Source organism: Gossypium raimondii, chromosome 9 (assembly GCF_025698545.1).
Source record: "Gossypium raimondii isolate GPD5lz chromosome 9, ASM2569854v1, whole genome shotgun sequence".
Lineage (NCBI taxonomy): Eukaryota > Viridiplantae > Streptophyta > Magnoliopsida > Malvales > Malvaceae > Gossypium > Gossypium raimondii.
In genome coordinates, this window is record NC_068573.1 from 37,842,942 (window position 1) to 37,861,462 (window position 18,521).

The following is an 18,521-nucleotide window of genomic DNA, read 5'->3' on the forward strand; positions in this document are numbered from 1 at the left end:
CATATGGAGTGAAATTTATTAAAGTCAATTCAACTAAGCTGCCAATTTTCAAGTTTGGAAGATCAATTGACTTGCGACTAATTTTTTGATGGGATCCAAGCATTTCTAGGCTGAGATGTCTGCATAGCGTTTGAAGAGCTACCACCTTAACTTCGAAACACATTTTTAATCACTTAAATTCGAGTTCAAAAGCTTAAGTTATGACTGTTTTACTGAATACTGTGTAAGTAGAATCTTTGGACTGGATTATTATGGGAAGTTACGAGTTTCAAGCTTTAATTCAAGTTTAAATCATATTGGTTTCAATTTATAGGCTTAATTGATAAATTTGATTCATTCATTAATAAAATTTTCAATTGTAGGAGTTAATTTCTTTCGTGCAAGATTGTTTTCTTGTGATTTTTAGAAGCAGTTTTTTCTTCTCGAATTTTTTTAAGGAGTTGTGAGAATTCATTCTTAATCCTTCAAATTGCCAAGGATTATTTATTAGAGGGTTGATTAGAACCATTAATTGAATTTGTTAAGGTTTCAGTTGGAAAACTATCTTTTATTCATATTCATCGGTTTATTCAATCCATCTTCCACTTTTAATTTTTCATTTATTTATTTATTATTTTAAATATTTATTCCTTGTACTTAGATTTCTTTTTTTAGTTGTTTTTGTTTTCTTTATTTTTCTAAATTTGTTTGGCTTTTTCTTTTCAGGTCAAATCTGAATCCCTTCATGTCAAATAACTTGAACACAATATTGGTTCGCTGCCCCTATCAGTACTGCCATAAATTCCTTAATAAAATCTCCATGCCTCAGTAGGTTCTTCCTCGACAATGGCAAAGGCAAGTGAAACAACTTTTTTATCTCCATCTTTTGGTATTGCTAGGAGAAACATGTGTTTGTGTTTCTTGTAAAACCATGTATCATCAATTTGGACAATGTGTTTAAAATATAGAAACCCTTTGACTCAAATATCCAAAAGACGCGATTGAAAATTCTCTTACCCTAGGCTAGTCAATTGCCTTCATATGCAAACAGTGTCTCTATCTCAATTATGGTGCCAAATACTCATTGCTGCAATGTCGTCGACAAACTTAACAATTTCTTATATGTGTCATCCCAATCTTCAAGCATCTTCATAGTGCCTTTTGCTTTGCTTTTCATGCCTTAGCATATGATACTTGGTATCCATACTGGCTACAAGTATTTGCGATTAACAACGGAATTGTAGCCCTTGGATTTGCCTCCACTAGTGGTAATATTGCTTTGGCTATCATGTCGGAGCTTAATTTATGATAATCTTGGGATATCATTGGAACCATGCAAGTGTGAGGACCATAGTATTTGATTATCTCCGATAGTTGTTTCCTTTTTAGAAATGAGGCTCGTACCCTCCACATGCATCATTTGTTGAATTTTACACATGATGCAACAAAGTTTACGCTTGTAGATACATCAATTTTGTAATCTATGAATGCTTTAACATTGTACTTTTTGAATGGCTAAATACAACAACCTCTTTCGTTGGAAACTAGGTACCAACAACCAATTTCCCTAGATATGTAGCGTTGAAGTGGTATAACCTGGAGGATACTTGGGAAACTTAAGTCTTTTCATCCTGTCAAAGTTAACTCAGAGCATAGGAGTTAGAGGTTGATATTCCAAAATATCTCATACAACATCATTGACATGTACAGGTTCCCTAGTCTCAAAATCGACATTTCTAAAGTTATCAGTGAATTCTATAAACAACAAGCTGTTGATATTCTTATATATGGTTGGTTTCAGTTGGGAATAGGGTATTATAATAGAAGTTGATGACACCTCATATGGATTTGAAGCACCACCAAATCTGGATTTTGAAAACTGTAATGCAAAATATCCTGATTGCATTCCCATTTGATTGCATTCATTAGAGATAGAAAGAGTTTCCAATAGCGGTACAAAACTATTAATCAACTTGTATGTCGGGTCTAGTGTCCCAATTTGCAAATCACTACATGAGTCATTTGTGACATCAATACAAGGGTCCTAGACAAGCTTGGAATATTTACCCCCTATGTCCTTCAATGCTGTTGAGCTCAACATACAACTTAACTCTTCCACTACCATTTGACTCATGAAGTGCAACCACTTTCTGTAAATCATCATCATCCACGACATGAATTGCAGATATCTCATTGGATTGTCACATGTAATAAATATGCCTCAACAACCCAATTGGAGCTTTAATTTTGTTTACCAAATTTGCACTTCATCTACACTAGCGTGATGTCATTTCTGAACGTCATGTTAATCGAACTTTCGGACTCGAAATTACACCGTTATCTATACTATGAATCTAGTCATTACAGTTCGCCACAACATAAAACATATTGCTCATTTTGTATAGAATCCCTATGTATAATATCAATGCAAAATAAAAAAATCAATATATAACCAGTAAAGCAGTAATATTATCCTCGTTAATGTAATATCTTTAACAAGAACATTAACATTTTCATATCAAAATAAAAACTATGCTTAATGGATTTTATAATTCTAACAACGCAACAATACTGCTGTAGGTAAAAAGTACCATTAAGGCTTTTTACTAGGAGCTAGATTGCTTTTTGCCCATTTTACTCAAAAATGGGCAAATTAGTCCCTGTACGTTAAATTAAAGAGCAAACTGCTTCTTCCAGTAAAGAAATCTATCTATTTCTACTGTTAAAATTTGGCATGATTGATAAAATAACCAAATAGTTACACGTGGCGTGCAATGTGCACCTAATTCTGCGTACAATGACCAGTTTTTAATGGTATAAATGGATGAAATTTTCAATAGAATGACCGATTTACTCTTTGATTTAATATAATTGACTAATTAACCTATTTTCTGAGTGAGTGGACAAAATGCAATTTGATTCTAGTATAAGGGCCTCCATAGTACTTTTATCCACTATTGTATATTTGAGATACCACTATACTTGCCGACATTGAAGATTTTCCTTAATAATATTTTCCTTCATTGTAAATAAACAATAACACAACAGTGTCAAATTTTGAAGAAAAAACAACATACAATGTCATCATCACTTTTTTCTCATCCAAATAATGAATAAAAAATAACTATTCAACAATATTTGACACAAATGGATATTCAACATTAACACATATCAACTTTTAATTTATATTCAATACTAATATATATTAAAAATGTCATAAAAAACATATATTCAACAGCAATTCTAACTTTCTATTACATATTTAACACTAATACTTAGTATATGTTAATATATCATTACATGAAATATAATATTATAAAAATTACTTGCAAAGATTGAATAAGATAAATGAATATTACAGAATATTTAAATGATAATAGGTAGAAGAAGATAACAATACTAAAAAAAAAAAAAAACCTAAAAACTACTCTACTTGCCTTGGTGTCAAGGATTTTATATACAACTTTTAGCCTTTTCACCTTTATCGTTACTATTTTGTTTAAGAGTGAGCAAAATTGATTTGATTTAAAAAATCGAAAAAATTAAAATTTGAGTTAATTGAATCGAGTTATTGAATTATTCAAATAAACTCAAATAAAAATTTGAGTTTTGTGTTTGAATTGAGTTAAATTTTACAATTCAAATAACTTGAATAATAGATTGGTGTAAATACATTTTTGGTCATTATCAAGTTTGAAAATGAGCAAATTGATCTTTTCTCAACAAAATTACAAAAAATTGAAAAATAATTTTAAAAATTCAAAATAATTTTAAAATTGGAAATATTTATAAAAAATCTAAAATTTATATTTTTAAAAATTATAAAAATTCAAAAAAATCTAAAAATATATAAAAGTAAAAAAATTAGAATAATAAATTTGGGGAGTTAAGTTAATTAATGATTGAAGTTTATCATATTAAAATATTAATTTTTGTTTGAAAAGATTTTAAATATATATGTTTCAAATTTATGTACTCTAACATGAAATTAGTTGACTTTGTAACAAGATTTTAATTTGACATGTTTAATTTTTTAATTTAACTCAGATGAATTTTGGTTGATTTAAATCGATTCAAATCTTATTTCACTTAACTCAATTCGAAAAAATTCAAATTAAATACAGATAATAAAATAAGATTCGATTATCTAAAAAATTTTCCACTCAATCCAACACTAACCCTAATTTTACTTACCCGTTATAGATACAGGGTGCATTGTTCCATCAGCTCTAAACAGCCTTCAATATTGTTTCATCATTTCCAAACTTTTTATTATGTTCAAATTTATGCTAATTATTTTTTATTATAAAACATATGTGTTAAACTCGTAAGGAAATGTAATATTATTTTATTGTTTTATTTGCGTTGGTCGTGGATTGCAGACTTCCAAATACGAAAAAATGACAGCGACTTCCAGTACATTTAAAGTCACCACTCACCAGCAGTTTCATCACTCATTTCACTTTCACACTCTCCTTGTCCTCCCCTTCCTTTTTATTTATTTTTCCTTCCTTTTTACTTCAAAACTAAGTAAAACCCTTCCCCAAAAATTTTAAACCAAAACCCTAAGTATCTCTCAAATTTACTATTCCAATCTCGCTTTTAAATGTCACCGGCCGCCGTCGAATTTCGATCACAGGATGCCTTCTCTACCAATGCTAAACCCTCTTCCACTCCACAAAACCCTGAGCCCGCACCCCACAATTTCACTGCATTTCCTCACTCCAACCATTCCCAAAAGAATCTCGGAAATGCGGGGGAGTTCGATTGCGGCTTCGGTTTTGATTCCAGTAGCGGCTTTCATTCCAAGTCCGCCGCTCGGCTAAGGCCGAGGTTGCTCAAGGTGAGGAAGCAGTTCAATGGGAAGGTGAGAACTGGGGAGTGCGAGGTCGAGTCCGGTTTCAACCCATTTAAGCAGTCTGGTCAAGGATCGCGTCCGGTAGGCACTATTGGTAATCCATCATCGTCTGAGAGTATGAATAGAGTGAACGATGATAATAGCAATAATAATATTAGCGATAATAATAATTCAAGTTTTGTATTTGGTGCTAATAATGGAAGTGATAGAGAATCTAGTGGACATGCTGAGGTTGAGAATAGAAATGAGGAGCCTTTGGGCAAGTTTGAGAATGTAGGTTTTGTATTTGGAGCAGATTTGCGCGGTGGCATGGAGAAACTGGGTTCTGAAAAGTGTGAGCAGTTTGGTTTTGTTTTTGGCGCTAATGGGAGTGATGGACGGGTGAAGTTGAATCCAGAAAAGGGAGAATCCAGTGATTCTTCCCTGAGTTTGGATGGCTGCGAGGGGAAGATAAAATTAGAGACTGGTTTGCAGGGCAGTAACAATAGTAATTTAGATTTCACTTTTGGTTCGAGCAAGAGTAATTTAGCTTCCAATTTGGATTTGGAGAAGCCAGACTTTGGTGAGACTCTCAAAGTTCCCGATTTCTGTGCTGCTGGTTTTGTGTTTGGTTCTAGTCAGAGTGATTTGAAGCCGATTTTCAGTTCTCATAAGATTGAACCTACTAATGTTGTGGGGGAACCGAGTTCTACTTTTGGTGCTAGTAACCTCAATTCATCCTCATTTATTTTGGAAAGGAGATCTGGTGAAAACTTAGGACAACCAATTTGTAGTGATTTTGGGAAGATGAATATGGAGGGTGAAACAAGGTCACAAAAAATGGAACCCTCTGCAGTTAATTTCAATGCTAATGGAATTGAAACCTGGACTGGGAATGGTGCTAATAGTTTCTTTGTGTTTGGTGCTACAAGCTATAAAAGCTCCTCTAATGAATGCAAAGATGGAATCAATTCAAGCAGTGAAAAATTTGGAGTTTCTGCTAGAAATGTTCAGCACAAGGACGCTTTTGAAAGTGGCAATTGTTTTGGTAGTTCTTCTTGGGCAAACTCAGTATTTATACTGGAACATGATCTAGAGAAACTAAATATCAGTTCTTCTAAAAATATTGGTGGTACTAATTCAACTAAGGATTCAGATACAGAAGCGAATCCTGAGGCAACATTTCTCTTTGGTAATGTGAATGGTGCTGCTTCTTGTAATAAAAATAATGTTGGAATCTCTGATTCCGAGCCATTTACATTTCAGGCTGGTATTGATAAGACTTCTGACATTGGAAATTCTTTTCAAGGTCATGTTAAAGATGATTTAGAGCTGAACGGGACTGATGCATGGTCATCGCTCAATCTAAACTCACAAGTAAATACTGGTGTAATTAATGCAGCATCGGTCGGTACTGAAAGGAATGATGAAAATTGCTCAATTGGCACTCTAGATCAATCAGAAATTTCATCCAGTGATTTTAGAACACCCAAATGGAACCCTTCTTCCTTTAAAGAGAATTTATTCCCTGAGGTGGATAGGAAATTGGAATTTGGTGTAAAAGTCAGCTTAACCAAGGAGAAAAGATCAAAGAAAATGAGAGGAAAGTCAAGGAAATCTTCCCTGCATAAGCATTGGTCCCAGCAATATAATGTGCCACAGGAAAGCAGTCCTCAAGAAAATCAAGACTCCTCTCAATGTTATTCACCCATGGATTTTTCTCCTTATCGGGAAATTGCAGAAGTTGATCAATTACCAAAGGAAAGTGCTCAAGATGAAGGTGATCAGAAATGCAGTAAGCCAAACGAAGAGAATTTTGGGTATGATCATCAGAGAACTTTTTTTGGTGATGGTCCTTCAAGAGAACCAGTTTGTGAATCTGAAACTGCTCCCACTGCTTTCAAATCTGACTGTTTCTCTAGTAGCAGTGCTGCTGGTATTGCTGGAGCAGAAGGCCTAAACGGGACCCAAGAAAACAAACAGAGAACAGAGTCTTGTTTTAGTTCAGGCATGGAAGATGAGAGAAAATTTACTTTTTCTGCAACCTCAACTTCTGGGCAAGGTAGTTTGTCATTAAGAAAGCGCCAGCTTCGAAATAAAAGTAAGGTCAAAATTGGTAATGCTTCATTTATCATAACTCCAGTCCTGGATGTTCAAGGAGGGTCTTCCTCTGTCCAATTTTCACCTTGTGATCCTGTAGAATGTGAACAAAAAGATAAATTTACACATCATAGCAAAGAGGAGAATGATCAGTTCAAACAAAGGTCTAACTCCTTTACTGCCGCAGTCCATGAAGCCTGTGAGATGTGGCGACTCAGGTATCTTGATGACTGATTAGTGTTTGATAATGTCTGAGAAAGGTTCATTGGATTATTTGTTGCTGATGTGGTTTCACGTTAATTAGTATTACTTTGAGAATTTGGTATTGATATTTATGTGGGGAAAATTTGAAATTGTATCAGGGGAAATCAAGCTTATAGAAATGAGAATTTGTCTAAAGCAGAGGAATTTTACACTCAGGGAATCAACTCTGTCACCACAAATGAGACTTCAGGGTGCTCTGTCAAGCCTCTTGTTCTTTGCTATAGCAACCGTGCAGCCACTCGTATATCTCTTGGAAGGATAAGGGAAGCTCTGGCAGACTGTCTGATGGCTGCTGCTTTTGATCCAAATTTTCTGAAAGTTAATGTTAGAGCTGGCAAGTAAGGCCCTAAAATATATGTTTGCTTTGTGATTTATTGAGTTTTGTTCAGCAATTTTTATATTCCTGGAACTGGATTGCCTTACTAAGTAGCTATCTGTTTAGGATGCATTTGGTACCTTAGTGGGTTTGTATGGTTCCTTATATGTCCAATTACTGTTTTGAAGTTTGAAAGCATTGAGTTGGACTTGGAAATCATATATGTCTTGCTGGAGCGGTAAGATTGAAAGGAGTTTAGGAAAATTTGATTCTGGTAAAATAGTTGTATTAATTATTTATGAACTTGGTATGTTAGCCAAGATGTGTTAATTAGGGAAATCTTGCTTGGAGCTTATGATTAAGATTTTGGGTTATATCATGTTCTAAGCTCATCCTTTTAATAACAACAAGATTAGTTCCTTTTAAAACTTAAGTCATGCTGGTCCAACATACAGTGAAATTGACAATTTTTATTGTTCTCTATGCTTAAGTCTTTATATGGAGTGCTAAGGAAAAAGAAACTATTTTTATGAGGGGTTTTCACGGTTGTTGTCATTAAAGCTATTGCAATCTCAAGAATGTGATTTGAAGGAGAGGGGTTGACTGCCCTTTTCAGCTAAGAAGTTCTTGTCTATGCATAGAACTGTTACATTTGATGTTAAATTATAACCAAAATTTCCTTAAGGAATATTAATATTTTAAAATTCATTGTGTGCAATTTGCAGTTGTTACCTTCTGCTGGGGGAAACTGACAATGCCATTCGATATTTCAATAAGTGCTTCAGTTCAGGAGCTGATGTGTGCTTGGATCGCCGAATTAGGGTAGATGCTGCAGATGGCCTCCAAAAAGCTCAGGTAAGCAACATTTTGGATTGATATGTCCTCATCATATGTAAGCAGTGGCTTTGTAGAGGTTGGCAAAAATATCAAGTCTTTGAGATCCCATGACACAAGTCATGGAGCTCATGAGTTATTTTATTTCTTATTTAATAAATATATTTTATTAAGTTGCATACTCTGACTGCATAAAGAGAGGCCCCTCCATCCATATTCCATTGGTTTCAAAGTCGCTGATGGAATCAAAGCCCAACAGACCCCAATCGGATTAGTGAAGCAAACAGTGATCTTAAGGTGCTCTGCCTTAGTGCTAGAAAAAAAAGGCACCTTAGACCCTTTCAAGTTGATCAGGATCATGCTTGGTCTACCTAGGTGCCCTTTTGTGTAAGGCTGTTTGCACTAAAAATAGCTTGCCCAATCGAAGTTCTCTTCCATTTCTTGAGTCCAGATAACATAATTTAGTGTTTTCTTTTCTGCCTTTATTGTTAATAATAGGAAGAGAGATAATCTCAAACTCTCTACATCTCAACTTTTGAGCATTGAACGCCAAACTTAGGACCATAAGAAAATGGTGTATTTTGACAACCCCTCCTTCTCCCAATAAAAAAGAGGAAAATTTGTATGTTTTGTTGGATAAAGTAAACCACTTTGTAGTGCTCAATGTTATATGCATGACCATGGACCTTGCCTTTTCCAAAAGCACCTAAGTTGGACTCATTTAATGCTCATAATGGATGTTACTGCCCCCAACCCAATCTGAATAAAAGCTTTAGAAAAGATAGAAAATATTCCTATTGGACACGTACATATATCTAAATTTCACACTTAATTCTGAGCAAAATAAGTTGCAAAGATAAAGTAAACAAAAAATTTCTTGTCTTCATTTGATATGGATGCAAATAAAATAGTGGTTAAAACATAACGTTTAAGTAATAGATTACTAACATTGACTTGATTTTTGATATACTATATGTACGAATTATCTGGAATCCAGTGGCTATTTTCACACTCGCTGGTCAGAAAATATATTTTAGACTTGGCAATAAAATATAAACTGATTGTACAGTTTGAGTAATAGAATTTAGGTGGCGCAAGCTTAGAGTTGAGCACTTAAGCTTTACAAGGCTTAGATTACTGGAAGACATCTTTGTCTATGCATATGTGGGTTGGGAAGGTGGGGTGACGACTGATTCTGTGCTTTTTTGATATGCAGAGAGTGGATGAACTTACAAAACATTCTGCAATGCTTTTGGAAGAAAAGTCATCCAATGCAGCATCTAGTGCATTTGATGCAATTTCTGAGGCCTTGTCTATTAGTTCACGTTCTGAAAAATTGCTTGAAATGAAGGCAGAGGCCCTTTATATGGTCTGTGCTCTTTTGACTTATGATTCCACTTGGTTTCTCTTTTCTTTTTCCCCTAGGTTTTCACTTTTCGTATAATTATTCTTTTCATTTGAGCATTTCATTTATATGCCATAAGAAACAATGTAAGTTTGGATTGCACATTTTTGGGTCTGTTGCAGCTTAAGAGATATGAAGAAGCAATTCAGTTGTGCGAGCAACCTCTTTATGTTGCACAAAATAGTTCTTCTGAAGCAGAGATAGACAAACAAATAACAAGCACAGATGGTTGTGGGTGTTATTCTATTGCAATGCTGTGGAGGTGGAACTTGATGTCCAAGTCATACTTCTATATGGGCAAGCTTGAAAAGGCACTTGAATTACTTCAGAAGCTTGAGCATGTGGGATCTTGGAAGGACAAGTAATACATTATCTTTTTGATGCATGACTAATTCCAATTTTCTGTAGCTTTATCCCATGTTGTCCATCCATTTTCTACGATGCTAAAAGGGTCCTGATTCTGATTGTGATTTTGTAGGCATGGGAGCAAAATTTTAGAAATGTCAGTTTCATTGGCTGTTACCATTCGAGAACTTTTGCGCCTTAAGGTATGTGCTATAGCCCTTCGATGGTTGTTATTCATTGTGTTTTCATTCTCTTGAATACTGGGATGGTTCAAGTTCTTAGGTAGTTTTTGACACGAAGATGATAATAATCCATGGAAATTTCTCACCCTAGTGCTTGACCTTAATGCCATGGTACTCATATTTTTTAGCATGCAGGGAAGAATTCCATGTCCTCCTTGCCAGGGGTAAGTCCCTTGAAACAGTTGCCTGGAAGGAACAGGAAAAAACATAACATATTTTCTCTATTGATGTCATTTTTGTGCATAAGTTTTTGATGATTGATATGACTAAAGGAAATAGGGTGGGAGAACTATTATGCTTGTGGATGATGAAACAAAAGATTATGGGGCCATATCATCTATCAAAATTATTGTGGTCATTTCAATAGTGGCATCTGAATGTTAAATGTTATTGATACTGATACCAGTACAGTATCAATTGTGTTCCGAAGAAGTTTTAGGAGAATTCGATGTTGGTGGAAAGCATATGTCGTAAAAAAACATTTACCTTTTTATTCTTGGAACAAATCTAGTGCTCTTATCCTTTCTTTAATCCACCCTCATTTTACTTTGACCTTTCCCCCCTTTTTCTGTTGATCCCTTTGTGTGTTTCGAATTTTGCCTCCTGAGGTTCTCATATCCTTCATTTTTCTTTTAAATTTTATCCCATTTGCCGTTTTTGTTATTTCAGACTGCAGGGAATGAAGCAGTTTGTTCTGGTAGGTATACAGAAGCTGTAGAACACTACACACTTGCTTTGTCAAGCAATGTTGAATCACGGCCTTTTGCAGCAATATGCTTTTGTAATCGTGCTGCTGCACACCAAGCTTTGGGTCAAATTGCTGATGCAATTGCAGATTGCAGTCTAGCAATGGCCCTTAATGAAAATTATACCAAGGTATGTGTTTCTCCTATCTTTTTCTTCTTGTCTTTTTGACCGAGGAAAGTTTTAAAAGTGTAGTAGCTATATGGATTTTATTACAAAGATGATTTTATTAGGCTTATGAGATTTGGCTCTTCTTTCTATTAATAACCAAAGATTGGTTCATTGGGGGCGATGGTATAAATACTAATGAATCTTCTTGTCAAGACTTTCTTTATACTGTTGATATTTAAATCTTGAGTATGTGCCTGATGGGTTCCTTTCCCATTACTTAGTCAGGCTTATTTCTTTGATCTAGTATATGCAATCAAAATATTGACATAAATAAACTTGTTGGACTTGGATTTTAATGTTTCCAACTATGCTTACTTTATAGGTACTTATGGAATTAGTATAGTTGATTACCCTTAATTCATCATGATTCAAAAAATTCCTTTCTCACTCGGATTATCCAATGTTAAGTTTGAGCTTTTACTGATTTTAATTGCAAAGATGCGATTGGTAGGTAATATGTGATCCATGATAATTACCATTTGAAGATAGATAGAAATTACATATGGAAAGCAAGGTGAACAAGATCGTTCTAACATATCAGTGATAAAACCTTTAAACCTTTTAGATTGCTACATTGGGAGGTGAAGTATATATCCAAATGTAATAAAACCTGTTAAGCATCAAACCTAAATCCACCTGGTAATACGTGGGGAGCTACGACCTAAATATAAAGTAACAAGTACAACATTCTCTAAACTTATGACATATGGGTAGCACCATTTAACAAGTGACCTGTGCATCCAATATTAATGACTGAAAAAAAAATTAAGTCTATAAACAAGAAGCATCTTAGGCTCTGGTATATGTTAAATATCCACTGAAGCAATTAGGGGGGACCTTTAAATCTGCCCTTTGGCTAGTTTTCTGCATGTATGGTAGGGCTGTTTACGTTTATATCGTGGACTGGAACAAGAGAAAGTATTGGTCCACTACCTTTTCTTTTGTTAGATACAAATGTGAGCATGAGATGCAGAGACTGACTGCAAGGGCTAACAATGAGAAGATTGATGGTAAAATCATCCAAGTGTCAAGGGTCTATACTCCCCTAGAGGCTTGTCAACTTCCCCCAAAGTTTCTGATGCTCCAAAGGACAAATATGAATAATCAAGCACGTGAGAACTATCAGGGACAACAGAACAAGGAGGTTCTTCTAGGCAGATATCCGTTCAAGTCAATTGATGGTGTGGCCCCTCAAGGTGATAGTAGAGTTAACAGACCAACCCACAAATTGCCATTTCCCTCGCCCCTGCCCACTAGAGTTAACAGTAGGTCTAGATAAACATTGTTCTCCCATTATTTTCTTCTGATCCAATGGATGTCTCCTCTAACAACAATTTGAAGTTCTCATAGGGATGGGAGAGATATAAACTTTTGGTCTGACTGCTGGCTTGGTACCTGTCCTCTCAATGAGTGTTTTCCCCGGGTTTATGCTTTTGTTGTTAAAAGGAGGGTAAGTTGTCTGATTTTGGAACTGTCATCAATAGTAAGTGGAGTTGGAATGTAATTTTGAGAAGAAATCCTTTTGATTAGGAACTTGAGCAAACTGAATGCTTTCCAATAAACTCTCAACAATCTACCTCCTAGCCCTCCTATTGCTGATTATGTTATTTGAGTGCTTCTACTAGCGGATAGTATACTGGATATCTTTTTTGTGCTTTTTTTCACCCATGTCGAGGTTAGGGAAACTGGTTGGAAGCATGTTTGTCTCATTGCTCCCCTGAAGGTCGAAGTATTTCTGGCAACTCATTAGGTGCAGGTTCCCTACGAAGACTGAGTTGGCCAAATGAGGTATTGTTCCCTCAGATTTTGCCACTTGTTGTTTGTGTGGTTTGGAGTTGGAACCAGTTCACCACCTATTCTTCACCTGTGTTAAAAATTTGGCATCATTCTTACTGAAGGATCCACTATCTTTCTTCATTGCTTGGCAATATATTTACCTGCCGATAAATGTAGCAAAATTTGGTTTATGGCTTTTTTCGCCATTGTGTGGTCACAGTGGTTTTTGAATGAAACTATTTTTAATGGCAAATCATTGGTCTTTGATCAGCTTATTGACATTATTGAACTTAGAATGGCATGGTGGTACCATGCAAAATGGCCTAAGAGCTTTTCTTTGACAGTTGATTTTACTGCAGCCTCCTGCAATTTCTGCTCCCTAGAAATTCTTCAAAGCACAAATTGCCTGCCCCATGGAATACTCCATTAGGGTATCTTAAATTTAATGTCGATGGATCTGTCATTGGAGCGTTTGGTCTGGCTGGTATTGGTGGCTGTCTTCGTGATGAAAAAATAACATTCTTTTTCTGAATTTCTCCAAATCTATTGGTCACGCTGACTCCCTTGCTGAATAATCTTGCCTAGGGAGTTATTGTGTTTATGATTTTGGTCTCTGGTTCGTGTTTGTATGCCTTTCCTGTGTTGCTTGTGTTTTGTTGGAGTTTTTCTGGTTTATATTTCTTGGGATGTATTGATCTATGATCCTCAATAAATCTTTACCTTTTCCCAAAAAAACCTCCCTTTCTTGTGCATCGATAGATCCAATTCTGGCTCTTGAAATATACATTTCTTAAACCAAATCTACTACCACTTGTGTGCCTTGCATTTTTTAGCTTAACAGCTTCTTGAATGCTTCTTTGAGATACGTTATGAAAGTGTGAGCAAAAAACTAACTGAATATATGAAAAAGCTTGAGTGTTATTGAGCTCATTAACCAGTGTACCATAACTATTCTAGGTTTCTTATGGACATTACAAGTTTAAATTTATCTCTATCAAAAGCTTGAATGGTGAGGGAAGGCATGTCATAGATATAAAAGCAGTTTATTCATTTCCTCATTTGTCTTTACATTTGTGTGTTTGATTTTCATGTCAAAATTATTATAACTACCATTTTGATTTTCATGTTAAAATTATTATAACTACCATTGCTGCATAACTGTGTACTCATTGACTGCTCCTGCTTGCTAAGCAGGCAGTTTCCAGGAGAGCAACATTACATGAGATGATCAGAGACTATGGACAAGCATCTAGCGATCTTCAAAGACTTATCTCAATTCTTGAAAAGCAATGTGATAAAACATCTCACCAGTCTGGCACTAAGGATAAATCTACTGGAAACTTAAAAGAGTTAAGGCAAGCTCAGCGGCGGTTATCATCCATGCAAGAAGAAGCTAAAAGAGAAATCCCTTTAAATTTATACCTCATTTTGTAAGTTCTTTGTGAAGCCTAGGAACAGAGTTTTTCTGTATAATGTATTATGCTTTCAACTTAGAGTCAAAGAGGATGAACTGCTTGTGGTCTTCATTTAATACAGCATTGCATCTTGTATAAAATTTGATTAAATTTGCATGTCTTTGGAGAATACAGTTTGCAGCATAATTAGTGTCTTTCTAGGCTCTAGCACTTAAAGCACATGTTTCAATTTTGTTCAATGATTCTGTATTGAAATTCTTATCCTCTAGTGATAGTTTTGATTCCAAGTCATAGCCATGATCATCTAGTGGGAATCTTTGCGGAACTTCTATCAGTACTAAAACTGGAACAAGCATTTTCTCTGGTCTACTTCTCTGTAACCATTGTTTTGATAATACTTGGTTCTTTTTGTTTGGAAGCAGTAAAACTGGAAAAGCATGTTCTCTAGCCTACTTTAGTGCAGAGATGGGACCCAGAAGAAATTCTTTTGATAATCCCTGTTCAGATACTCAGCTTGTAGCAGTGACAATTTTATTTTAGTCTTCTAAAAGAGTTCTTAATTGCAATGACAGGGGAGTTAAACCATCGGACTCCACATCTGATGTTAAGAAGGCATACCGCAAAGCAGCTCTTAGGCATCACCCAGACAAGGTTTGACATTGCTATACTTAGTGAATTGAATTCTTTCATATGACTAGTTTGTCATGGCAGTCTATTTGCTTTTCTTGTGTCGAATTAGGCTGGTCAATTCTTGGCAAGGAGTGAAACTGGAGATGAGGGGCAACTCTGGAAGGAAATTGCTGAGGAAATTCACAAGGACGCTGACAGGCTGTTTAAAATGATTGGAGAGGCATATGCAGTACTATCAGATACTGAGAAGGTGTGCTATCCATCTGATTGAAATTTGAGATGTTTCTGTGTGTAATTGCTTTCTAGTTTGTCATTCCATCATAGTTGTCGTCAACTTACAACTTAGTTTTTCTGCTTCATTATTTGCTGATTGTCTGTGCTACCAATCCTTTTCCCCTTATTTCTGTCTGGAAATCACCCATAGAATCTACAGTTAAGACTCATGATAGGAAAATTTTCAGTAACTTTTTCATTCCTTAATTAGATGACCATAAAGAAGTTACGGGTAGGATGATTTCATCATATAGGTGCCGGAAAATTTGTTGAATTGTACTGGGAGATTCTCTAAATCAGAGGAAATGATGGTTGATGGTCTGTCATTTTGATTTGAATATTGTCTACATTGGAGCCAACTTGCACTAATATGTATTAAACACATTTGTTGTAAGTCAAAAGGATCTAGTTAGATGTCCAGATTTGAGTTGGCTTGTATCCGAATGTTAAAGATCTGGGTGCTGTGACATTTCTTCCAAGTTCAACTGAACTCCTTTACATTGATAAAGGGCTGTAATATTTTCTTTCCCTGCAGTTTTTTTTTTTTGTTAGTTTCTTCTACAGACTACCTTTTAATTTTTTTTTCTGCCTTGTTTTCATTTTACCATTTTCCTTTTACCAGCGGTCGGAGTATGATCTTGAAGAGGAGATCAGAAAAGCTCCAAACAAAAGCAAAAGCAATGCTTATGAAAGAGCAAGAGATGACTATGGCTATCATTATGAGAGGAGTTCAAGCAGACGATACTGGCGGGGGAATTGGAATGATTATAGGAATTCACATTCTCGATGGTAGGAGAGTCAGAGAAGGATTATGCTCATTTAACAGATTGCAGTTTCTAATTAATAACACAAGTTCTGAATGGAACAGTGAGAAGTGAGTGCCATTGGTATGATCAGAGGTAAATAAACACAGTTTTAGAATGGATACGTTGCAAAAGTGTTGCAACAGTTGTTGGTCTCCAAGATTTATCCATTGTATGCATATGCTGCAACAATCGTAAGCCAAGACTAGCAAGGAGAACTAGATTTTTGAATCGTGATATGTTGCAACTGTCACAATACTCTGCTGAAGGGCAAGTGCAGCTCTGCTCTAGCAAACAAATAATTGGGTTGGGTTGGGTTGGGTGGTTTGGAATTTTGAAACACAAAAGTGAGTGTAAAAAGTGTGACGATGATTGGATTTAGTAATTAAGAAAAATAGAAGATATTGTGGATTGGTGTTTTATGATGGCTCTGGGTCAGTCTCTTTTCCACAAAAGGCAATAATAGAACAAGGATTTTTGTGACAGGAATGCTGGGGTATGAAACAGAGTTGATGATTTAGTCTCGCAAATTGGATGTTTTAGGTCTTCAGTGGACCCACTGTTGCTTTTATGTTTGGTACTGCTTTGTTTTACCCCAGCAGTGTCATCACTGATGTAATTATGTTTTTGGGAAATTTCAAATGGATGATTTTTTCATACAAGCTTATAGTATAGTTTCTTGTTCACTTTTTGCACTACAGGTTTAGTTTTAATTCTAACTTCTTTTAATATATCAAGCAACATGTCTGACCTCCATATTTCCCCAGTTTGACATCCAAGGTAAACTAGTTGAACTGGAAAGAACTGGGCACTCCAGTTTAGTGGGTATCAATCACTAAAGAACCGATAAAACTGAATTGGACCGGTAAACATATTCTTAAAATTTTATCTTAGTTAATGGTATCTGTACTTTTTCTATATAAAAATAAATTAACATGGTACGTATATATATAAATATTAACAGTAAGCTAAATGTATTTTTTGTAATTTATTTTACATCAAATATGTATTTAAAGAACACGGTGCGTGCAAAGAATTCGAAAGGTTCGAAGACTGACAAATCTAAAGAACAAGCCAATGATGGCAAAGAAAAGAAGATGAGGGCGATCTAAAGAAGTAATCTCTATTTACTATCTACCCAAATACCTACACACACATACACACACACACACACACACACACACATATACATATATATACATACACATATATATATTCAATAAACTATGTTAAGGACCATTTCTGTACACTTCAAAACGCTTTAAAGTCACTTGTCTTGCCCAAAACTTTTTAATACATCTTACATTTAGCAATGGCATGTTGTCATCAAAAGTCTTTTCTTTGGGAAAATCTACTGATTATTCGATTTTGTTCCATAGTGAAAACTAGAATAGGTTTTGTTTATATTTGTTTGCATCAATTCTCTTTTGACTTTGAGACAATAATTAGAGGTCTTATTTTAGCTTTGTTCATATTTGTGCCTCAGCATATGAAGGAGGCTCTCTTCTCCTATCTCTTCTCAAACTCTGAATTATCTCCACTATCACTTTTGACAAAATCATCACAAGCTTTATTTGTAGAATATGGACTTTGGAGTTGGGCTCTAGAAGAAGCTAGTGATCGATATAATACTAAAATTGTAGATTTGGAGAAGGCTATGAAAACTGGTGAAAACTCTATGATTGAATTACGTCGAGATCATGAAGAATCTGTCAGCCTGATTGCAAGACTTGATGCCCGTGTCATGGCTTTGAAAGGCAAATATAAAGAGACGTAGATTGAACGTGATTAGTTAAAGGAGGAGATCAATCAGCTGAAGGATAAAGAATCCACCTGGGAGGAGAAGCTCAAAGCTCAAGAAGAATGCCACAAAGCAGAGTTGGAAAGTTTTCGCTAATCTAATGAAGAAGCTTTCAGAAGATTCCAGGAGGACACCAAAAAGAACCTTAATGAAGCTATGCCAAAATTGGGATCCAACTTAGTTCTACACGCCCAAGTGGCTGTAGGTCATCTTAATCTTAATAGATTAGTCTTTAACTGCCTTAAGGATATCTCTACTGAGTCGTTAAACTTCAATGTCTACCACCCTGTGGTGATGATTGAGAATCTTTTCAAAGAGAATGGAAACAATCAATTGACTTTTTAATTCCCACTATGCCCAAAGCTGAAGACAACGAAAATGACTCAACAGATATGGAGCAAAACCTTGAAGATCATCCTCAAACAGAAGTAGTCCTTATTGAGCCCACAAACTAGCCTACTAAAGGAGGAAACTAAAATTTTCTGTTTGTTCTATCTTGTACTTTTCTTTCGATTATTAATGTAATATTTTCTGGATTTTATTAATGAAGCTATCATTTGTTCCTTCACCGTCTTCCTTATTAATA

At 35.2% G+C, this 18,521-nt stretch overlaps 2 protein-coding genes across 2 annotated transcripts; both read left to right on the forward strand.

Annotated features, from left to right (window-relative positions):
- Positions 1–4,426: 4,426 nt before the first annotated feature.
- On the forward strand, positions 4,427–16,796 carry LOC105799473 (uncharacterized). The gene is made up of 11 exons (XM_012630060.2): positions 4,427–7,134; positions 7,279–7,518; positions 8,222–8,351; positions 9,547–9,699; positions 9,858–10,096; positions 10,214–10,283; positions 10,992–11,198; positions 14,208–14,443; positions 15,001–15,079; positions 15,168–15,308; positions 15,954–16,796. The coding sequence occupies exons 1-11, from the start codon at positions 4,586–4,588 to the stop codon at positions 16,122–16,124; spliced, it is 4,215 nt and encodes a 1,404-aa protein (XP_012485514.1). The 5' UTR covers positions 4,427–4,585; the 3' UTR covers positions 16,125–16,796.
- On the forward strand, positions 11,205–13,021 carry LOC128032440 (uncharacterized). Its single transcript, XM_052620556.1, has 2 exons — positions 11,205–12,502; positions 12,588–13,021. Exons 1-2 carry the CDS (start codon positions 12,106–12,108, stop codon positions 12,602–12,604), a joined length of 414 nt encoding a protein of 137 aa, XP_052476516.1. The 5' UTR covers positions 11,205–12,105; the 3' UTR covers positions 12,605–13,021.
- Positions 16,797–18,521: the final 1,725 nt, after the last annotated feature.